Here is an 18,890-nt window from a genome sequence, read left to right on the forward strand (position 1 = left end):
CACACACACACACACACACACACACACACACACACACACACTCTAAATCTAGGCAATGGAAAACGGGTTCGGTCGAATTATAAATTTAACCAATTTTTGTGGTCTTAAAAACAAGAGAAATAAATAAATAATTTCCTGGATAATTAATTTGAGTCACAACGAGAAAATGGAACCCCACGGAGAATGTTTGAAAACGACAGCTCTGCGGGTATCATCCCCAAAGAACATCTGCATGAATCACACTTTATTACTGTAATTATCAAATGCAAAAAAAGGCAAGCTATATATCCAGTCGCGCTTCTGCCATGTCGGCAAATTGTTATGTATAAATTGTTATGTATATAACAGTATAACGTGAGGGTGTTCACGTTATACTGTTACCACACAGCTATTTAAGTCACAAAACACCAGTTAAGTTATGCTGTATCAGCTTTAAGATTACTTGTGTTATGTATACTTTGGTCATGGAGACGGCAGCTTCTCTTTATTTGCTGTTCTTCTTCTAGCTCCTATCACTAATTTTTCCACTGTAGACATTTTTGACAAATCAAAATTAGATGCATTTAAATATCTATATGAAACTCATCTTTAAAAAAAAAAAAATCACTCTTATCACTTCCTACATGCAAACCTATCATGAACTCCTCTGTATACCAAAGTATTCAAGAGTCAAATGTGAGGCCACCTCCCTGAAATCCTAAAGACTGGCCACAAATTGGGTCATGCAACAGCACAATAATCTCAAACACAGCAGCCAATCTATAACAGAATGGCTGAAAAAAGAAAACAATCAAGGTGTTGCAATGGTCCAAAGTCCAAACCTCAACCCAGCTGGAATGCTGTGGAAAGATCTCAGAGCTCTGCGTAAACGAATTCCCGCAAACCTCAATGAATTACGCAACACTTTAAAGAACGTGAACAATGTAAAGACTGATTCTAAATGTAAAATCAGGTGGTTCTAGAAGCTACTGAATCAATGGGTGTGCTTGATTTCTCACAGGACTGCATAGAGTCCCTCTTTCATAAACCCCGCCCCATGGAATAAGTCAGCTTAAAGCCCTTTTCCACTAGTACCTACCTAGATTGGCTTGACGTGACTCGACTCAGATCACCTAATGTGTGTGGGGTCATTATAGCAACACGGTTGAACGTCCTGTGACGTAATTGGTATGCAACATATATACATCACAACAAAGGAGGACGTCGAGGCGATGGTATACCAGCTGCTCGGTCTGTGGCTTTTGGTCAGACTCGGGACACATGGTGCTGTTTTTATCCAGCCATTTTCTTCGTTGCCAAGTTAAAAAAAAAATAAAAAAAATGGCAATTTTCATTTTTCGTGAGGGAGCTCGCCTCCGATTGCTTGGAGCCACGGCCAAGTAGGTACCTAGTACCAGGTACTACAACCTAATGGAAAACCCTAAAAGCGTTGTCATACCGTCTCGAGCCGACCTGAGTAGGTACCAGTGGAAAAACGCTATTACTGTATAGACATGACATGGGGAATGTTAAATTTTGTAAGCTCATCCTTGGGTTATGCAAATATCCTCCTGAGAAGCAGCCTATTCAATGATATCCTCTTTAAGTGATATTTGTTTTTGGTCTATATCTTGTGACTTATTTGAGCTACCCTACTAAGTCCTGACGAACTAAATAAAGGACATCCTGGGCTTCCCACTGATATCTCATGTGTTTGGATGGCCTTTCTACAAAAAAAAAAAGATTCTTTTTTGCTTGGTTCTTTGGAGGATGAATCTCATTTTTACTGATAAATGTGTTATTCAGACCTGAAGTGTGGTATAATAGAGTCACAAAACTTATGTTAGTCTTTTGTGGTTACATAATGGTGGGTTGTAGATTCAATCACAATAAACACAGCGATAGGCAAAAAGAAAGTGGTGAACTTTGGTGGCATTTAATTTTTTGCATGTTGCAGTCTGTGAATGACATTGAGCTCATAGCAACTAAAAGAACATACAGCAAGACACTAGACTTCATCGTCTCTGAAGTAGCTAGGTGACCTAACATTCACTCATATATTTCCAGTGTTCATAACCATATAACAGCTTTTGATTTTCTTTTGCACAGTTCTTAAATTTGCACGTTGTTAGTGTGTCCTTTAATGACAGGTCACTTGCTTTCTCCCAGACTGAAAGAACAAGGAAGGCAGACAGGTAGAGAGAGTTGGATAAAAGAGAGGGAGAGGCCACCTGGGAAATTATGGCAGGTGCTGCCGCCGCCTCAAGCATGAAAGTGAAGCTGTCCGACAGTGCAACTGACTGGATCCTTCCCTTCCACGTTCCAAAATAATTAACTCGCACAACCGCCTGCCTCCTCGCTATAATACGCTAACCTGCCTATTGTCTCAGCACACAGAGACAAGGCAAAGCCTACCTCATGACACAGAAGGAGGTGAAACTGATGACAGAGAGGACAGAGACGATGACCGAATAGGAGAAGCTGGCAATTAGGGCAATGCTGTATAGTTAAACATTAGATGACACTTATTGTATTTTCACCTGAGACATTGTGAGTGTCAGTTTTGAATTCAAAATTCTCAATGTCTTCATCTTGACTTAATATCACTGAGATATTATGATCAGCTCTTCATCGTGACCGATAAAGACTCTAAACTTCCTCTTTAATATAAAAGCATTGCAACTTTAGCCAACTAAATATCTATTAGAGTAAGAAAAATAGCACCCGTCCTCCATCTGCCATCTGCCTTGCCCGACAATTTCAATATTTTTTGCTAAAGTTGTTTCCTCAGACGTGCCATAATTACCAGGTCAAAAAAAAAAAAAAAAGAATCTGAAGAGTGGCGACTGGATATAAGCGCTATAAATCATCGCTACTAGAAATTGGGAAAGACGTCCTGCTGTGATGAGAGACTCTGCTTTGACAGTTTGTGTCTTTAGATGTATGAGTTTCATCAGATGGAATGAAATCATGGCACTTTTAAAGCCCGGTGGGGTTGGGTAAGTTGATAAAAAAAATGATCTAATGAGATTATAAATATAAAAAAAGGACTAAACAGAGACACAGTTTTCAAAGTGTGACCCTATATTCATGGCCTTTAATGACACATTGGAACTCAATATTGCAATCTTGTAGTATTAAAAGAAGAATTTTAGGGAAAATATCCCGAGTTCAAGGCCCTGGAATGGAGTTGTATTTGAAGCAAAGAAACAAATGCTGCCAAATCCTTTATAGTTTCTTCTGAGTAAATTAAGGAATAATTGCTTTCTTATCATATCAAAGAGCTAAAGGGAATAATAAGACTGTTGCTTTCTCGGTTTTATCCCGCTGTGTTTATCCTATCCTATCATGAATGATGATTTGAGATGACTCGACTTATAAAGTTATCACAATTCTCGTTTCTGTTTGTCTAATTTTCTCTCATTATGCTTCACAATAAGAGGCTTTTCAGAACACTCTTTATCATCATGCCTCCGAGTGTGAAAAATGCCTGAGTAGACTTAGACTACTTCTACTGATAATAAGTCTTTTGTACTATGAATATAAAATATCCTCCACAACTTCCAAAACACACAAAGCCTAAGCACTCTTGAACAGTTTTTTGCTTTTTATACAAAGTTTTCAAGCATCACTTGGACTGACGGGGCCACTGGAAAGGTTAGACGTTGCTCCATATGCAGTTAAATAAGGGGTGCAGAGTGTCTCGTGTTCGGTAACTTATCTACATGGGGACACTTAAACGGTGAGGAGTCCTCACTTTCATCCCAGAACTATAGATATGCACCAGCAGAGACAGAATGCACATACAGATGGGGTTTTAAATAATACTTGAGAGACACTACACAGCTCCTTTAATCAGCCCTGATTGTCAAACTGCAGGATCTTGTTGATGCCACTCAGTAAATGGATGCTGTAATGTCTAGACCCCAGAAATTCAGGGCTTTGATGTCTGGTAAATGGACTGGGTTCCCAGTAGCATGGAACATTATGAAAATTTAAAAGAGAGGTCATCTGTCTGGTCATTTTCACATGACTGTAGTGCATAATGAGTCTATTTTTCTAAACTGGTAACTGCAGTTGATGCAGGAACCCTAACATGGTGCCAAAATGCAATAAAGATGCTTAAGGTATTTATCTAGTATTTCAAGGCTAATTACCTCAAGAGTTTTTCCTGTTATACTTACATCAGACTCATAATAATAATATTAATAATAATAATTGAGTAAAACAACTTAAAATAAAACTATTAAAACAGAAAATCATTACTTTTATTTTATTGCCTTCATGTGTTATTCTACATCTGTTCTGCTTGATTTCTTCCTCACCACCAGCTGGTTACAGCAGGTGACTGTCCTTCCCTGAGCCTGTTTCTGCAGGAGGTTCCATCCTGTTAAAAGGGAGTTTTTCCTTCTTTTAGTTTGTGCCTTGTGAGCAAAATATAATATGAACATATTTAAGAAATTAAATTAAAAATACTTTTTACTAAACTTTATGTTTCAGTATGTAGGATGATCATCGAGAATCATGTAAATCAACTGGTATTGGTTCTACTTGATTTCTGGTATTGTGACCTCCTTCATTTCTTGTGTGGACTACAAAGTGCAGCAACGTTTGCAGCAAAAATGCATGTAAAACTAATTTATATTTAGAAATGTATTTAAACATGGTTCTTAAACACTGAAGTATTTAGCTTAGTTTGTTATACCAATTTGCATAACTAATTATTAAAAAGGTGTTTTTGTTAAAGTGCCACTTTGATTAAACTTTTCAAGCGCTTTAAGTGGAAAGCAACTGATTCAAATATATATGTTGTAGTTTGATGTTACTTTAAATAAATGTTGCTGTTGAGCAATGTGAATTTATGATACTTCAATCACAATTTATGATGCAGCTATTAAACAAAAATGTGTGCACGGTAATAAATGGTTAGCACGGTCTCTGTTTGAATTTGCTTGGACCTGGCGTGTCCTCCGTATGCCTGTGTAGGTTTTCTCTGGTTTCTCTGGAGAAAACGTTCAGTGCAGAACACTGTGCACACTCTTTCATGCATCAACCAGCACTCGTCTGATTGAACATTTTCTCCAGAATCCCCTCCAGGCCCAGGTTCATTTTCAGACGTATAATTACAGACAGCTACAGAGAGGCCTGCCTCTGTGTGTGTGTGTGTGTGTGTGTGCGTGTGTGCGTGCGTGCGTGTGAGTGTGTGGAGAGAGAGTGTGAGAGTGTGCGTGTGTGGAGAGAGAGTGTGAGAGTGTGCGTGTGTGGAGAGAGAGTGTGAGAGTGTGCGTGTGTGGAGAGAGAGTGTGAGAGTGTGCGTGTGTGGTTTCAGAGGCGTCATCGGAGGTCCATAGTTAATCAGCAGGCGACCTGAAGTCTCGGGGATCAGCACATCGATTCCCTCCTGGGGCAATCAATTCTATCAAAGGCATTACTTAAACTGAACTCAGATCAGAAAGTGGGAGACAAACTGCCCAGAAGAAATCACAAGGACAAAGTAAAGAATGTGACACAAGGCGGTAGAAGGCTGTAAGAAAGGGGGGTATATTCAGTCTATACTTTAGGACAAAGTCAAGTGTTCTGAGTGAGAGACAGAAAAAAAGGAAGATCTTAGTGAAGGAAGATCTTGTTTCTATAGACTGTATCACTCAATTAATGGTAGATCTTTTCGAGATTTTTTTAATTGTCATATTAAATGCTTTTCTCCAAGACTATCTTCAAAACAGTACGTGAAGTAGATTCATGTATGAAATAGAGCAGGGCGATATGACCAAAAATATTTATCACGATATACATTTGAAAATTTGCGATAACGATATAACTGACGATATAATTGACACTAGACAAAATACTTTACAACTCCACAACTTTATTGGTGCAAAAAAACCCAAAACATCAACGTATTTTCATTTAAACAAGCAGCTGTTTTTCATGTGCATTAAAGTTATATAAAAATTTAACAGTGCAAATGCAAATTCCTTGCTGACAGTTTAACCAAAAAGCATTTCCAGTGGGAAGTGGCCGACATATCCTCAGCATAACCATGTATAATATCCACAAAACTTAAAAAGAGGTTATACACACACAATACGGTAATATTATGTTGAAGCACAGTACGTATCACTCCGCGAGGCTCTTGCCTACAACAGCCGTGATGCTCCAACAATCCATCAAGCGGTGCGGCTTTGTAGCTTAGCAAAGTCGTACTAAAACATTTGACAGATTTTCCAGCGCCGTGTACCACATAAAATCGTTTCGAGGTCAGTAAACGCAACCAGAATTCATACATAAGGCACACGGGATTATAAGGGGCACTGGCGATTTTCAGAAAAATCAAAGGATTGATTTTAAGTGTGCCGTATTTTCCAAAAAACACAGTAATAACGACGGCCTGCTAGCATGTGCTACCAAAAATAGTGCTTTGTTGTGTATCTGACGGACGAAAGCTAAACCAGTTCCACACCACTGAAGTTGCAGCATTTTTACAAACCAATTCTGGTTCATCCGTTTTATTTAATGATCTGCTTTCGCCGCCATGCGTATGAAAACAAAGGCACTGCGCATGCGTGTTTTACCCATATTCTATCGCGATATTTCCTTTTTCTATCGTTGCCCAACATTAAACCGGTATTACCGTGAACGGTATGATATGGCCCAGCCCTAGTATGAAATATGGTTGCTTGTGTAGTCAAGCACTAAAAGAAAACTAGATTAGTCAGAAACACACATTAATGTTTCCAGAAAAATGTTAATACTATTCTGATGTTTGCAAGAAAGCGTATACAGCAAACTTAGACGTTCTATTACTTGCACATAAACTCATCTGGACACACACAGCCATGAGGATCAATGGCTGGGAAAGTTACAGAAGCTCTGACAGTGTCTGACCTTGATTGGATGTAATGAGACTTAACCACAAGTCCACTAATCTGATGAAATGACCTACAGATTCACCTCGTGATGAATACTAAATAAGAGCATCGACGTTAGTTTTATTCACATGCTTATGCCAGTGCGTGCACTTGGATCACTCATAGGCACGTGCATGAATGCACGCACCCACACACATGTCCTTGGCCTATCCCAATCATACTTATTACTTTAAGGATCTTCAAAGAGTCCTTTGATCACCTCTTTGAAAATCATGTGTTAAAAAAAAACTGCAAATAGGTGTTAGCCTTTTTGAAAAAGAAGGAAGTGGGAAGTCAAGGCACCACTAGCTAAGATGAATTTTTGTAAAATGCCAGTGATCGCTACTAATAAACAGATAATTCATCTATGTCAAAACTGAAAGCCATCATGCTTTCATGTTGACTACACCCCTTATGCTCTTTTCTTCCAAAACTATCTTAGAGCACGCTTACTATAATCATTTGATACAAATATTTATCAAGTTTATTTTTTCCCCCACAGATTTATTGAAAGTTACTGACAACTCCAAGACTCAATCTTTGAGGACTCCTGGTCTGTGTTATAAACAACAAATTTCCCACACGTGGGACTAATAAAGGTTATCTCATCTTAAACAGCTTGAACATGTAGTTAACAATCAAGAAAAAGAAAAGTATTCATAAAGTTTAAAGCTATATATAGTAAAAGCCTCTTATATCAAAGAAGTACTTTAACATCTACCAATTCTACCACAGGCCATTAGCCTCCCATCCAAAAACAAAAAGTAAAGTCTTTAAACACTTGAGCTTCAGTGAGCTTCTGTTTCCACCACACTAACACATACACTATGTAAAGTACTGTGGCTTGTTGGAGGTTGCTGAAGTAACTCTCTTTTTAGGTGTGAAATTGAAGCACACTGTGTTGTTCTCAGACATGCCCGGATTAGTGTTGTTGTTCCGGACAATATGATTTGGTACAAGCATTCCCACTACTATCTTGACGACATCTAGCTTTAGATATACTGAGCCCAGCCCCAGTACTCATGAAGCTCCCTAAGTTTTGGAATCAATGTTTTCAGACATTTACTCTCAGGATTTTTCCTACCATGCTTTTCCCTTCTAGTCAAATTTCCATTGATATGTTTCAATAAAGCACAACCAACCTTTCTGGAATTAACTTCTGTGGTTTACCCCACACGTCATTTGAACAAGTTTCAAGTTAACGGTCTTGTCCATGATTGAGGTCACATGTACTGAACTAAACTGAGTGATACTCTGTATTTACGTTGTATGAATAGCTGTTTATGCAAACCCAAATTAGATCATTTGAGACACTTGATTACTGATTTTCAGGAATCTGTTATTTTGGCTATATTGATATATATGATGAATATGATGAATGGAGAACTGATGATAGTTTACATTTTTTAATTCAAAGAAACGTATTACTTTTTAAAAAATTGACAATATTCAAACTTTTGAGATGTACTAATTTGTGCAGAGGAACATTTCTCATTATGTTTATTATTATGTGTATTATAAGCATGTTTTGCAACATTATGGCATCACTAATTTGAAGTGAGAAACAAAAATGTTGACATGGACAGCTTATGGTTAACAGTTAAAAAACCTTTGAAATAATATAACATGTATTAAGGAGAGAAGTACAGAATAATGTATTTCATTGTTTATGAGCTGCTGCATTTCCAGAACAGACTCAAATTCAACTGCAGTCATTTTGATAATTACAGGAACACTAATAAAACCTTACATTACATTTGTCTGTGTAAAATATAACTACATTAGCTGCAATGCACCGTAACTATCAAACAGCTTTACAGTTTCCATTAGGGTTAAAGTGATAATATGTGAACTTGGACAAGATGGGGAAAAAAAGTTTCTAAAATGCACTGCGTGACTGAATATGTAATTTAGAGAAATTTTCTCTCGTGTCATGAGCTACTTAATGAGAACGAGATGAATTTAGGGCTCAGTAATTATTTCTAATTCTCCCTTTGAGGATGCTCAGCAGACATCTTGTCCACTCTTCTGCCATCGAGGGCCTTGATCAAACCTTGTACAAAGGTTCTGAGTCTGCTGCTGAAGCAGACAACAAAAAAGCCACTAAAAGCTATTTTCTGAGGCAATGTGCAAGAAACAGAAGGTTAGCACGGCGGCGTGCAGCAAAATATGACACACTGAAAATGAGTGACCTTGGGAGTTTTACCAATGATGGGAAGTGTGTGTGTGTGTGTGTGTGTGTGTGTGTGTGTGTGTGTGTGTGTGTGTGTGTGTGTGTGTGTGTGTGTGTGTGTGTGCGTGCATATGTGCTGACAAAACTGACTTTGCTCACAGTTTTGCCCAGTCAGTGTGGCTGTGCTGCTACTTACTGCAGATTGAATCGCCTTCATCTGAACCGTCTGCGCACTCTACTTCTCCGTCACAGCGCCACCTAGCAGGAAGACACTGTCCATTCTTACAGGTGAAATCTGTGGCTGCGCACGTCTTCTTCGCTGTGTAGAGAAGAGAAACATTCAACATTATCATATGGCCTCAAGAAAGCATTGTGTCTGCTGATACTCTGATAGTCATCACCACAGTGAATGATTGAACCATCCATTTTCTTAACTGCTTATCCAATTCAGGGTTGCAGGCAAGAGACAGGGTACACTCTGGACAGGTTACCAGTATAACACAGGGCTAAGAGGGAGACAACCATTCATACCTACAGCCAAGTCTGAATAAGCAGTTAACCAAACAATCAAGTCTTTGGACTGTGGGAGGAAGACCGAATATCTGCAGAGAACAAACTCTACACAGAAAGCCCCAGTCACCCGGCACATCCGATACCACTATTAGACAATATAATTGATATTTACTTGGACATAGTCTCTTAAGCACAGCAAACAATATCTGATTAAAGCTAAAAAAGAAAAAAAAAAACAATACTTTAGGAAAGATGTGATGTAGAAGTACGCACCAAGAAAACATGTCAAATGTTTTCACTTAACAAGTCAACAAGGTAATTAAAATTGAACTTTAGTTGAGAGCAATTCTGAGCACCAACTTGAAACCAATTTTCCAGTCCAATTTTAATTTAACCTACAGCAGGCAATGTTTCTACTTAGGCAGTCAGAGCATCAAAGGTGTGTTCAAGTGCAACTTGTATCAGAACGAGGGTCGTTTGATTAGGTACCCTTTGTTTGTGCGTCTTCTTTGAGGCAGACTTAGTGGGTCAGGAAAATGAGTCTGGTGATCCAATGTGAGATGGTTTTTATTTCTTTCAAATTCAAATAAATAACAGTGTTTCAGGTTGAATGAATGAGAAAAGCACCGGCAGCTTAACCAGGCCTCTTTCTGTAAGGATGTGTTGGATATACTACATGTGCTGTGGGGGTCAGAGGTTTTTCTCCATTTTTAACCACCGCATGATCCACCTTCCAGGCTAACGCTGGCTCTGTGTAGCAGTGATAGCTTACGGAGTCCAAAGGTTTTGTGCAGTCACTTTCTCCAAGCAAATGGAAAATTGAAGCACTTGGGTCTGTCACGGGAAAAGGTAAAAAAAATAAATAAAAAATCTCTCCCTGACAGTGAGAGCCAGTGAACAAGAGAAAGCACTCGCCTGGCATGTTAGCGATGCCTTGGCTCACCATGATGAAATATATTGGGGGAAGGAGGTGGAGGGGGTTGACAAATGGCAAGAAAGTGTGCGAGTGTGAACAGCACTGTGCGTTTGGTGGTGTGTAGGTCAGCGTGATTTTATTCTGACAAGTGCATTTTTTTCATATGCACCACATACCTGATCTGCTGGGAACACAGGTTAGATATGAATACTGCGTGGACATACAGTAGTCTAACAGAATCCTAGCTGACTAAAGAAAACTAGCAAAAGTTTAAAAAGAAAATGGGGGGTTAAATGCGGTAGAGCAAAAAACAAACACCAATAGCTTAGTTTAACCTTAATGGAACGAGATAAAAAGCAAATCAGGATTTTGTCAAAATTGTGAACACAACTGAGACCACAATTTAGTTGTTTGGACACCATATTATTAGGAGAAAGGGTTTGGATTTGGGGGGTGTGTGTGGGTGGGTGTGTGTGTGTGTGTGTGTGTGTGTGTGTGTGTGTGTGTGTGTGTGGTCTATGGTATCAACTAAAGCAGAGTAACAACTGAAAGCCCAAAGGAAAGCTATAATAAAGAAGCACACACTATGGAAAAAAGCATTAGTGGGGACTAATGCATTCTAAATGTGTACGTACAATTACTTAAATGTATGGCAAATTGAAGAAAAGTCAGACACAACCATTTGCTCGCACGCTCACCTGTACAGCATTCATACCAAGTATAGAAAAAAGGGAGTTTAGGGACATGTTGTGCAATAGATTGAAGAAGGTGTAGGCATAGAATAAATGAAAAAGAGCATATCTCTTGGGATTCCAGACTAGTCAGAGCCAGAGACAAAAGTAAATAGAACGAGAAAGAGAAGAGAGGAGAGACTATAGGGGCAGAGAAAGAAAAGACAAGAGGGATACAGGCTGTTGAGGTGGGGTCTTGTGCAATGGCATTACTCTTCACAACAGACCACATAAATCCTTTTCCTTCCAACCAGCATGTTAACATAAATACCACCTCTTCCACTTTACCCTCCTTGTTTTTGTCTTTCCCTCCATCTCCACCTACAGCCTGATAAAACACCGGCCACAGTGTATACACCAGAATATTCCTTCACCTTCACAATACATCTGTGCTCATAGCACAACACAGTCATTTTCAGCATAAGACTGCCTAATTCGGATAAAGATAAATATTGGTTCAGGTGAAAGCCTTACAAGCAGGAGTTAAAGTGGGATTTGACAGATGATGAAACCCTAGGATTGGATGTAGCAGTGCAGCACGGAAAAAAATAATAACTTATAAGTAAATTAGTTTTTATTAGGCTGCGATACTACTCAGATATTCATTGATCTTTGGGTTTAGCAGACTGAATTCATCAAGATATAAGTAGATGTTTCACAAGCTGTATCCCCATGTCCTGATCCACACAAGAAGCTAGTAGAAAAGGTAGAATTCAACGAGTGAGCTTCATCACTTTAAACTGATGCCGTGATGCAACTTCAAACTGACCATGAACGCCGTGTCTGCTCTGAACCAACATAGTTGATCATTAGAAGTTTAAACTAACCAGTTTAGCTAGCACCAACTCTACCAAACTGACAGTTTGTTTCATGCAAGCTTGAATAAGACAAAATTAGTATTAATGTACTTTAATTTTAGCTTTGTAGGTTTTCACATGAACATTACGCTATTTCAGATCGACAAACAGCTCTTGTTTACAACATATAATACAAGAGTTTTTGTAAAACTTAAGTATCAGTTAACTAATTTTCTTCTTATCTTAAATATGAAAATGAAAATATAATTTCCCTGATGCCTTCCTTCTTGTTTTGGTGGGCAGAAATCATTTTCAATGATAGCACTCTTACACATCCCGGTTTACACTGGATACAGGTATTTTTTTTTAACCCCCCCACAAAGAAATGTGTTTTGTAGAGAATACTGGACATTTTAATTGTTCTGGGGGGAAAAAGTCAGCAAGTAATCTTCAGAAAGGGGTTGTGAAAACAGAAACTTCAATAAAATATATCGTAACTAGACAATACCACTCATCTTGACATTTAAGGTTCTAAATAAAATATCACATGCAGAGGTCTACGGCAGAACAGTCAGAAAACTGTAACAAAATAAAAATTCAAATTAAAAACTCAGTTTTCAGCAACAGGCTCAAAAACTGACACTAAGAATAAAAAAAAAATACCACTACACATCAAAAAGACTTTCGAATTTCACTTCTTCCATTACACACAGTAGAACTCCTTTAGTTAATGACTATGGAAGGAGCTTAATAGCTGTAAAAGCATGCATATATTATTTTAGAACCAACTAGGAAAACATCTACACATCCTCCTAAGAGTTGCTGATACACACACAAACTGCTGCTTACATTTACATTCTGATGCGCCAAGACCTGTCATATACAGATGCCATCCATATGGAACAGCCTAAACCTGCCTTATGATAAGGTTATTTTGAGAGAGTGAATAATGTGCAGTGGAAAACTACTACAGACATATTATGCAAATATACCCATGCATACCTACCAACAAACCCTCATCCTAGATGTGAAAAATCTGATTTTAGTTTACTGTCAAAAACAAAAACACACCAATAACTCACACATAATAGGATTTAATTAAAAAACTATAAATACATCAAGGATGTTCTATGTTGTATCAACATACTGCTTTTGGGAACAACTTTTTAATCCTCTGAGATCCCCCAAAAATGTATGGTGTGAAGTAAAAACCTATTAACATTGAACGGTCACACTTGAATGATCAGTATTAGGAGGCCTTACATTAATACTGTTAGAGCCCAACCAATACAGGATTTTGAAATTGTTGAGCAGTAAAGACTCCAACAACCCCTTCCCTTGTTATTTTGGTTCCCACATTTAAGAGAGCAATGGTGAATGAATGTGCAATTTCCACACTGAAGTAAGGCGGTTAGGGCAGTGATCTTATAAAGAAACTAGAGTTTCTTCATAATGACAGTAGACTAGTAAATGAATGCCAATTAATTGAGACATATTTCAGAAAACACATGTATGTTTCTTAAGACCTCTCAGGCTAACCATTTCCTTTTTTTGTGGAGAAAAAGAAAAAAGGTGTTTCTGATTTTACTGGGCTGGCCTCATCCACATTTAACCTGGGTACATGTGTCCCATAACTTAAATTACTTGGACGCCCCAATGTACATGGTACCAGAAAAACTGCTCAAGGATGCAGCTACTGCACAAGCTATGGTATTCAACTAACGGCACACTCCGGAGACCTTTATGATCAATGAGTGACTAAGCTGCCCTATCGACATTCATACAGTCTACATTCTGTCCATACAAAGCACATACAACGGATTCCTCTCCATATACTCCTGACAACATGGTTTGAGACACTATAGTTTGCCCTGAGAAAAGGTAAAGGTCAGCTCCTGCCTTGAAGTAATTCAAATAACAGACTCCATTACACACACACACACAAACACAAAGAGGGACAGCAGAATGTAAATTAAACATCCAGCAGCTACACAACAGAGGCATAGCTGTGTCACCTCTAATAAGGACCTGTTGACTCCATCCCTGAAATGTTGATTTGCAATGGCAACAATGGCATGAAACAGACAACAGCGCTGTGGTGAGATAACTTTCCATCCTTTAATTAGAGGTAGTGACAGTTTTGAATCGGGTTTTAAGCACCCTGAATAAACTAGCTTTGGACTTCTACACTGCTTTGCCATTCGGTAGTCCTTAAAGTTAAAGCTTCAGTCTTTAAAAATGTGAAGCAATTTTCACGTTACTATTTTTTTATTGCTATAAATGAAGCTTTTTTTTTTTTTTTTTTTTTTTTTTAAATCCTCCCTGCCCAGCTATCTTTTCTAATCATGAACACATGTGCTCATGATTAGAAAGATACCGATGCCATGATAGCAGAAATTTGTAGTTGGCAACAATATCAGTTGAATTTTTTATTATCATGAATTTTTTTTTTACTTTAAAATAATTGTGTATTTAAATTGTTAACATGATATTTTGTTGAAGCAAGAATTTACCAAACCCACTCAGTCTGTTCTTCTAGCGAGGAAGGCCAGACTAAATACCAGGGTAACCATGTTGCATCATCAGTCATTCTATTACAGAGACTCAGCTCAAACTGTGTGCAGATAATTTGCATGTTACACAAAAGCTCATTTGAATAACTAAACCGACAAGAAATGTGTGACAGACGTAGACACAGAACTTCACCACTAAGTGTTTGAAGCAGCTTGTGCAGTCATCGCAGCAGTGTAAAAGACAAAAATCCTGGGAAACGCTGAACAAAGAACGGCTGTGTAAACTGATGATTAGCCTATGAAAATTAACTCGCCTCCCCCTCAACCTGTTAGTTGGAGTTAATTTCTTGCTCACTGTATTTACTTGCCACATTATTCATTTTCTTAACTTAAAATTCTACAATGGGAAAGTTTCTGCCCGCCCCCATTTTTTTTCCTTTTCTTTCTTCATTTTTTTTTTCCATCCCTGGCTGTCCCAGAGATAATCTTAAAGAACAACCTAGTATGTACTATGCAGTAGAGTACAAACCCTCTTGTAAAAGGACAGAAGGGAGGAAAAAAAAATTAGAGCCAAACTGAGCAAGAGGAGCGAGATGAAGTGTGGGAGAAAGAGGAGAGGAAATGGATGATCCTCCACATTGTTGTGATCGGCTAAAGAGCTAAAGAACGGAGCGAGAGGCTGTAAATCAGTGAGCGGAGGTGAAAACCACAAACGTAAGGGAGCGCACATTACTCAAAGAAATCTATGTGAGTGTGTGAGCAAGAAACAAAGACGGCAATGGAGTAAAGCAGAATAATGTTGGTCTTTTGAGGAGATTAAAGGCCTGTCAAGCTTCCCTAAGCTGCAGACAGATGTAGCGGCGAAAATACCGGGATAAAATGGCAACCATTTTTAAATTATCCTACTTATTAAAAACTAAAAAGGAAACTCAACTGGAAGCAACACCTTTAGGTATAACTGCAAAATTCAAGTATTGAAAAAGTATATCAATGCTAAACCACATTAACTCTAGTTTCAAACAGCAGCCACAATTTGCAGCAATCATCACCATTACCAAAAATGCTGCGAGTGTAACAGTCTAAAGCCTAAAGGCAAGGCCAATAATCTAAGGAAGTGCGCTTGCATGTGTGCATGTGTGTGTGTACATGGCCATGAGACTGATGCACTACAAAGGCCAGAGATGTGAAGAGAACTCATGGACAGGCAACTCAGACAGCTGGCCAGATCAAATACGCCATATATTATGCTCCTCTCACCACATCAAATACCACCTACCAGTTCAAAGAAGCTTGTTACAATTTTTATGATCTCCCTCTCTGGACACAGGAGAGTCGGGCCTATAGGGCAAGACGTTGGCTCTGGATTTATTTATTTTTTTGGGGGGGTACAAAAACAAGAGAATAAATAATGCAGAACACCAGAGGTGAGAAGAGTTGGGCAGGGTACCTGGGTGACACTTGCACCGTGTGGTATTAAGAAAGCCTCTGAAGTTGAGCGTGGTGAAGATGAAAGAGACCGCTGCAGCAGCGGACAGTTGGGGAGCATTTCCCAGTGACCTGAGGTGCATGCATGCGCCGTTATCTTCATCATATGCAACACCTAGCTGCTTCTCTGTAAAACAGGTTTATATATGTAGGTGAAAATATTTTAAAAATGAAATGAAAAAAGAAAGAGGCACACCTAACTACCCAGACCTCTTATGAGATTTTAACAGATAGTTTCTATTTTACCCTGCAAAACTTTTCTGATATTTACGGTAAGGTTATTTTAACCTGGGCTGCCTTTTCCTTTGTCTTTACGGTAGTCCAAGTATTTACACAGGACACACAGTTGTTTGCATTGTAACTTTACACGTCAAATGTAGCTGAGGAAAAACAAGAAGAGGAGAAACTCAAACTACACCATTTTCAAAAGCTCTATTTTTTATTTTACTTTTTAGATTTTATTATTTAAATGTATAATAAACATTGTTGAATTACTGCTGAATTGTACTTTCTTTGTTTTATTTGACAGCCAGCTGTTGAATATATACAGACACTGATACAAATTCAAGACGTACTGCATATTGTGTGAGGTTTTTTTTTTTTTTTTTAAACTGGACATCAAATTTTAGTTGACTACCTCTGCCGCTGCTTGTAATATAACCTAGAAATTACACTATAAATATATATTAGTGTCACAAGCATCATATAGGATGTGTTCAAGGACCAATTCCAAAACAGGAAGCAATAATGTCAGGAAAGCTAAGGCGCATTATAGAAGAAACGCCAGTGCAGTTTCCCCTCATATTCAACTGCTTCCCGGAGGTTAATCTCTCATCGGTGTTTGTCTGCATGAGCGTGTGTGCCCATGAATCTGTTTATACCTCTGCTTAAAATAAGTACACAGGTACAGCCTTAAGACAAAAGCTTGGACCGCATTCTCTCTGTTCAAAGCTTCCAGAGAAATATGAAGAGTCTTTTATGAGAATCACTTTGCTGTGATGGGGATTAGCATTAAGAGGAGCTCATGAAGAGAGGCTGTGGTGCGGAATAATGACGCAACTTTTACTATTTAGTTTTAAGGCAGTGTGAAAGCAGAATTACCTTAGTGTGAACAAATGCACAAAGCATCGCCACAAGAAACACACTCTCACACACGCACACACGTCAAGGATCCTCTTTGTCTAGTAGCGGTCTCTTTGCTTACATTGACAAGCACAATTAAAGTTGTGTTTTTGGCATTGAGCATGTTTGCCTAACATCTTCAGCAAATATTAATGCTATCAAATTACTACTAAAGTCCGGTTTCTGTTTTTCCACCCGTTTGACATTGAGTGAAAATGTTGCATATAAACAGGTCTTTAAACTCAAGAAACCAATTATATGAATTCTCTTACTGACTGGTTTTATGCGTCCACTTTATTTGATCTAACAGAGTAATCCTTCCTCTTTGTATGCACAACACAAGCCTGTGTCTCCCATCTAGAAAAAAGCAGCAACTTCATCACGTTTTCTCCCGTCTCCCTGCTACTTGACCTTGGCTAACGCTAATGCGTGCCTGAGCCAATAAGTGTGTTAATATGCATACAGGTGTGTGGTCCACTTTAGTCTTAAATCATGCTAAAATGGTGCTAGTGGCCACTCCAGCCCCAAGATGTCTAGCTCAACCTTTACTCTCCCCCAAATAGAGGGACTATGTAATCAGTTCCTTTGTTTGTTAGCAGTCTAGTGTCCATAGTTTTCAACATATCACTTTTTAAATTTTGTGTGATTGTAGACACCGTTAACCACAAAACTGTACAACAAATGTTTACATTTTTTCCAATACAATGCACTACAGCAGCACAACGATGCCTTAAAGTTTGGCAAAAATCACACACTACAGGACACACTATGGCTTATAAAAGCCAAAGATTTCAGCCCATTCTGCTACAATCATATGTGTAAAGATAATAAAATACATCCTTTTAATATGGAAGTCTTCAAGGTCATAGGTCAAAGGTCAGGGTCACTTGAATTAGGAAAAAGCTTTACTTTCCATTGGATCATCTCCTAACTTTAAAGCAATATATTAGTCACTGGGGCAACATAACATTGAGCTCTTTGTAACAGTTTTTGTTTCGATAAAAATTTGAGGACACAAAAAGAATACACTGCACTCGATCTGAAACTGAGGGTCCTTTACTCTGATATTATCCAGTATTGTGTGCCTACAATGGTAGACGTCACACATACTTTTACAGCATTACAGCTTTAATGCCCCAGCTTTGACAATTACCAATCATCTGGTCTGTATTTTCTCCATCTGGCTAAAGAGAAGGAAAAAAAAAAAAAATCTGTGTTTTATGTTGTTCTTGTCATTGTGGCTCTGTGTTGTTCTCAGATCCTGGGATTTAACTCCCAGAACACCAGCGTTTGCATCAGCCTTATGCCAAAACCCGAGACCTCCCAAATTCTGTCACATCCTAGCACCCCCCCCCCCCCCTTTCCCTTACATAAGTGGGGCATTACAGCTCTGCAAAGCAGCTTAGAAGTGAAGGGCATGAAGCAAGACAACAAAAAGAAAATGGGGGAAAAAAAAAAAAAAAAAAGAATTAAAGACGCAAGATCTGATGGGATGACATTACAGGAAAAGTATCGGCCTGCTTTATGCTGTGCTTCTCTACGCAAATACTGTCGTGTTTTTCTAACCTTTCCCCCTCCTCTCCAAACCTCATCCTTTTTTTTCTTTTTTTCTTTTTTTGGGGGGGTCATATGTCCAAAAGACTTTTTTGCTTCCTCTTTGAGACGAACAAATCCAAGTGTTTTTGTCGTTGTGCCGGTGAGTGGAGCATCTTGTATGAGCGACCTGAGAGCAGTGGCTTTGTGCGCCGCGCTG

At 38.6% G+C, this 18,890-nt stretch overlaps 1 protein-coding gene across 8 annotated transcripts in view; it reads right to left on the bottom strand.

The window, feature by feature from the left end:
• Positions 1–18,890, bottom strand: part of lrp8 (low density lipoprotein receptor-related protein 8, apolipoprotein e receptor) — a 179,394-nt gene that overhangs the window by 88,552 nt on the left and 71,952 nt on the right. For all 8 annotated transcript variants that reach the window (XM_005949318.3, XM_005949319.3, XM_042220664.1 and 5 more), the window contains one exon: positions 9,257–9,379. In XM_005949318.3, coding sequence (XP_005949380.1) covers positions 9,257–9,379 — 123 coding nt within the window. The remainder of the gene's footprint in view (positions 1–9,256; positions 9,380–18,890) is intronic.

The sequence above is a fragment of the Haplochromis burtoni genome, unplaced genomic scaffold (genome assembly GCF_018398535.1).
Source record: "Haplochromis burtoni strain Fernald_Lab_line unplaced genomic scaffold, NCSU_Asbu1 Contig_53, whole genome shotgun sequence".
NCBI classification, from domain to species: domain Eukaryota; kingdom Metazoa; phylum Chordata; class Actinopteri; order Cichliformes; family Cichlidae; genus Haplochromis; species Haplochromis burtoni.